Raw genomic sequence first — 4,692 nt, 5'->3', positions numbered from 1 at the left:
TGCGAAAAAATCCACCAACATCTCTACGTATAGCATGTATCCATCGTGTTTTTCATTTCCTCTTCGTCTGGAAACTTAAAGAATCCAATTTGTTCCCCTTTTGGTCCAACACGCCCTCTTTGTGTGCACAATGGTACACAGCAGTGAATGTTTGACTTCAACGCCATGTTTCTTATGATGCCTCCCTAGCCTCGTTTTGGTGAACTCGGCTCAGGGGTCAACCACGCGTCCGCAATTTATGAATAAGGTGTATATTGGCGTCTTTCTCGTACGCAAAACTATGGAAGAATCGCGATACATTTTCAATATCGGAGATAAAACGAGTTCCAGGACCCCTTCGAGAATTATCCACATGGCGAGAATCATTTAATGCTGATTTTATTTCACTTGTTTCAATTTGATTTGATTTGGTGAGCCGCGAGAGCTTCAGATACTGTTCAATGGCATTTTGCAGCAGACTGTAACTTTTAAATTGTGTGAAAGAAACGGATTTTACTTCCCTAATGTTGCCTCTGTAAATTAAAGGTCTTTTTGGCTACTGCAGTCTATGTTACATGATTATTATTCGTTTAATTAAGTCCCGATTAGAGAACGGCGTCGATTGTTCACATTTTCATAGTTCAATGACCTTTGACAGTGCGTAGGGCCTGAACCGAAAAACAACATTTTTAACAAATTTGAAAACATATTTTAAAAAATCTATTTTTCTTAAGCAGAAAACAATGTAATAAAGACCTTTCTTCCAACCTCTCGAAATCAAGTTGAATGAAGTCGTCTCCGATTGGTTGGTTTATTATTGGAAGTGCATTCGAATATTGAATAGACTGCACTGATGAACCAAAGGGCGCTGGCATGCAGCAAGAAAAACAATATCACAGTTCGTGTTTATTCCATTAGTTGCCATTTCATTGGAAAAATGAACAGCTTCATTCTGATTTTAGTTCCTTTAATGGTCTTTGCGTTCCCTAACGGTGAGTACTTAATGTTTTTCCAGCTCACGAGAGAGAAACAAAGGTTAAAATGATATACCGGGATATATATATATGTATATATATATACATATTCTCTTCGTGTATACATTTAAAATGCAACATAATTTGCTTCGAGATCATGATCAAAAATCATCATTTGGCTTAAAACTAACACAAACAAAATTGAAAGACTGTTTTGATATGTAAAGCTGCTCCCAAGAGAAGTGTTTCAGTGGTGATCTGTAGTCGATATTTCGAGATATTCACTGAAATATTTCACCCAACCGTGTTGAAATTTTTGCTTCATTCGATCAAAGTGCAACCTTAAATCGACAAACACAACTACTTAAACTTTGTTGAATTCGATAATACCAATCTCCTAGCTAGGAAATCTGCTTTTCACAAAAATTAGAAAAAAATTGCATAGAAAATCGAAGCCAAAAAGAATATCACGAGATAATTTGTTCTTTTCACAACTGAAAATTTGGAGTCCACTCGTTTCGTAAAATTGCCGTATTTTGCGCGCTTTCATCATGAAAAGCGTCCCTGTCTTTCTCTTTCGTGTCCATTTGCCATGTTAACCGTTTTATCACGATCTTTAATTAATTTATGCTAAGATCGTTTTACATTGAACACAATCCTCATCTTTTCAATTACTACTCAACTTACATTTGAGTTCATTGTCATGAAGAAATGCTTGCATTCGATCAGCAAGACGTATTTATCGACAAACCGAGAAGGTGCTACTTTTACTACTGAAAAACCTTTCCAGTGTTAGGACCACGCTGAACGCGCCAACGGTCACACACACCGGGTCGAGTGATCACGCAACTGTGATGCTTGAGCTATGTTTGATCAACAGCAAATGCAGGTACATTTAGTTAATAAATTCGATGAAAACCTCCTTGCGCTCCAAAGTTTTTACCTCCAAATTATTCGTTTAGTTCCGATCAATTGTGTATATTCTTATCCAAATGTAAAGCCTGTGCGATTTTTTTATCAGGAACGTGTGTAAAATTTTACCTTCAATTTTACAACATTAATTAGCTCAAGCAGAATGTTCTCGCTTGGTTCATTTTGCTTACTGTTTGTATTAGCCTTATCAGTTTGAAGGACACTGACACTTCAATCGAAGCACTGTATATTCTTTTGATTTTTTGATTTTTTCAAATCAGAAATAGCGTGATTCTTACTCTTGCCTTCAAAACTTGTGCACAAACCCTTAAGAAGGCACGCAAGCCTCTTCAGAAAAAACTATTTTAGGTACACGAAGTTAACATTCCATAAAATCCCCAAGCTTAGCATGCAAAACTAATAAGTACTTAAATAACCTGAAATGCCCTCTATGCTCTATTTTCATGTGACGTCATCTCCGCAAACAAAAGATCTTTTGTTCGTCCACCAGCAATATTGCACATTGCAGATTGTTATCTGTGTCTCCTGAGATTGGTTGCAAACCTCCGGTATAGTAATATCAAAAGACTTCAAATTCAGCGAATATTGAGGATGACTCACTGACTGACTCAATCACTCGCTGGCCGGCAAATCAGTTTGCTAAATCGAACACTCGATGGATCGATTAACTGACTAATGCATTCATTGGTTGATTATCTTATGAAAACCAACGCTTCCATTCGTGACCAACGTTGTTTGATTTGTCTCGTTTTGTCATTTTTTAGCTCTAGCTTTAACTTGCTACAAGTGCACCCCGAGCCTAAACCCACTGAGAACGTGCACTGAACCAGAACAATTAACATCGATGGAGTGTCCAACACCCAATGTGAATATGAGTATGAATATGTCAGGAGTGATCATATCGCTGACATATGATGTTGCTTGCCTCACCACCAGATTTGTGGCAAACGTTCCGAACCTCGGACAGTTGACCGTTTATTCCCTGGGCTGTGGTACACAGGTAAAAAAAACATACCGTAAACAATATTGCATCGGGTTATTGTCTAGCTGAGACTTGAATTTCAAAAGCAGGCAAACAAAAGCCAACGGCGGTTAGTGAGAAAAAGGCAATCACGAATATTGAATTTTAGGAACAGTGAGCAGCAACAGGTTGAAATGCAATCGGTATAGGAATTCCTTAAGATCTGAAAAGACCCAATGCGTGAGGACGTCTGGCTAGCTAATTTCACCACCAAGCCTCGAGTAGGCCTTATGCATGATGACGGCGTATGCTCAAAATTTACCACCAAGCCTCGTTTGCACAAAATTACTCACGTCATCTGGACGTGCCATACTGTTCCCAAGTGGGTTTTCTTTACAAGCTTGATCTTTTGGATTTCTAATTTCTAATTCGAGGCTTGGTGGTGAAATTAGCTAATCAGACGTCATCAAGCATAAGAGCAGTATTCGAAAATCAAACTTGTAAATTTTAGCATGAGCTAAATCCCAAAGGAGCAAATTTGTAAAGAAAACCCACGTAGGAAAAGCATTGCACGTTCAGATAATGTGAATAATTTTGTGCAAACGAGGTTTGGTGCTGGATTTTGATCATGAGCATATGCTGTAACTTCACACATAAGGCCTATTGACTCATAATCGGAACGTGCTCCACTGGGGCAGGAAGCCGTTGTTACTATTAATGCTATTGTACTCAATGGTAATCTCGGATTATTGAAGTCCGTTCGACAGTCGCTTTGACAGCAAAGGAGAAGGGTAGGGAAAGAAACAATCTCATAGGAACAAACAGTCATGAGGTGCGCGATCGTCATTTGCGCATATGGCATATCAATGCACGTATGACGTAATTCAAGATGGCGCTGAAAAAGCAGACAAACGAAAAAACGAAAATTTGCTAAAAGGCACCCTCTGCACAGGATACCCAAGATTAGAAGTAGCGTTCTCCTTATGTCTAACGCAATCACAACTAAGAATTCAATTTCTCTCTCAGAATAACGGTTCTAGTGCATCCATGCCAGACTGCTCTATTTCTCAAAGCAGCATCTGTGAGGCAATCGAGAAAGCAGTAATTGGCACCGGAATTACCATTGTGTCCTGTAACAACACGTGCTGTACAACAGACAACTGCAACGAAGTTGAACAGCCATCAACTACTCCATCAACTAATGAAGAAATGACTCCATCAACTAATGAAGAAATGACCATGGCATCAACAACTAGCGGCATGGATCAAGTCAGGCCACAGTTTCTTGGCCTTCTCATGGTGTTTGCAGGCATCCTCTTTAGGAAAATCTACCAACCTTTCTAAAGTCAGTTTAGTCTCGCAATCAAATGTCCATAACCAGGCAATTTCTCTTACTTTACTAAGGGGCACCCAACGAGAATAAAGTTCAAAACCACTTAGACATACCATAGTTAAACGTATTTTAGTATTTAGACGGTAGATATAGGCATATTTTTATCCCCTAAATTTTTTTCATCTGTTCGGATTTCCTGGCTGAAAGTCTAGTGATCCGAAAATTATGGGGATCAAAACTAACCTTTTCGAAAATTTCAGGCAGAAAAAAAGCTCTCGAAAATTCTAAGTGACCTTTTTAGGGTCAAAATCCGTTAAAAATGGGCAATTATACCATTTTTTAGATGTTCGAAAATCCTAGGACAGACAGGCAAGCAAGAAATTTTACAACAAATGTTCCGAAAATTCTCGATCTCAAATCTTCTTCCGAACAGATACTTTCCGAAAATTAACGTTGGGTGCCCCTGTTTACTTGAGCCTATATTCGTTAATCAAAACAAAATAAAAGGAGAT

The 4,692-nt window shown here is 38.5% G+C and overlaps 1 protein-coding gene across 1 annotated transcript in view; it reads left to right on the top strand.

The window, feature by feature from the left end:
* Positions 1-834: 834 nt before the first annotated feature.
* The window catches only part of LOC137971017 (uncharacterized), a 4,335-nt gene continuing 477 nt past the window's right edge, over positions 835-4,692 (top strand). Inside the window, exons 1-3 of the mRNA XM_068817708.1 lie at positions 835-971; positions 2,651-2,886; positions 3,874-4,692. The exon at positions 3,874-4,692 is cut by the window's right edge and continues 477 nt beyond it. Of these exons, the coding sequence (XP_068673809.1) occupies positions 917-971; positions 2,651-2,886; positions 3,874-4,191 (609 nt within the window). The 5' untranslated portion in view covers positions 835-916 and the 3' untranslated portion in view covers positions 4,192-4,692. The remainder of the gene's footprint in view (positions 972-2,650; positions 2,887-3,873) is intronic.

Source organism: Montipora foliosa, chromosome 9, assembly GCF_036669935.1.
Source record: "Montipora foliosa isolate CH-2021 chromosome 9, ASM3666993v2, whole genome shotgun sequence".
Classification (NCBI taxonomy): Eukaryota; Metazoa; Cnidaria; class Anthozoa; order Scleractinia; family Acroporidae; genus Montipora; species Montipora foliosa.
The sequence above is the reverse complement of the archived record's forward strand: the minus strand, read 5'-3'. Positions and strand labels throughout refer to the sequence as shown.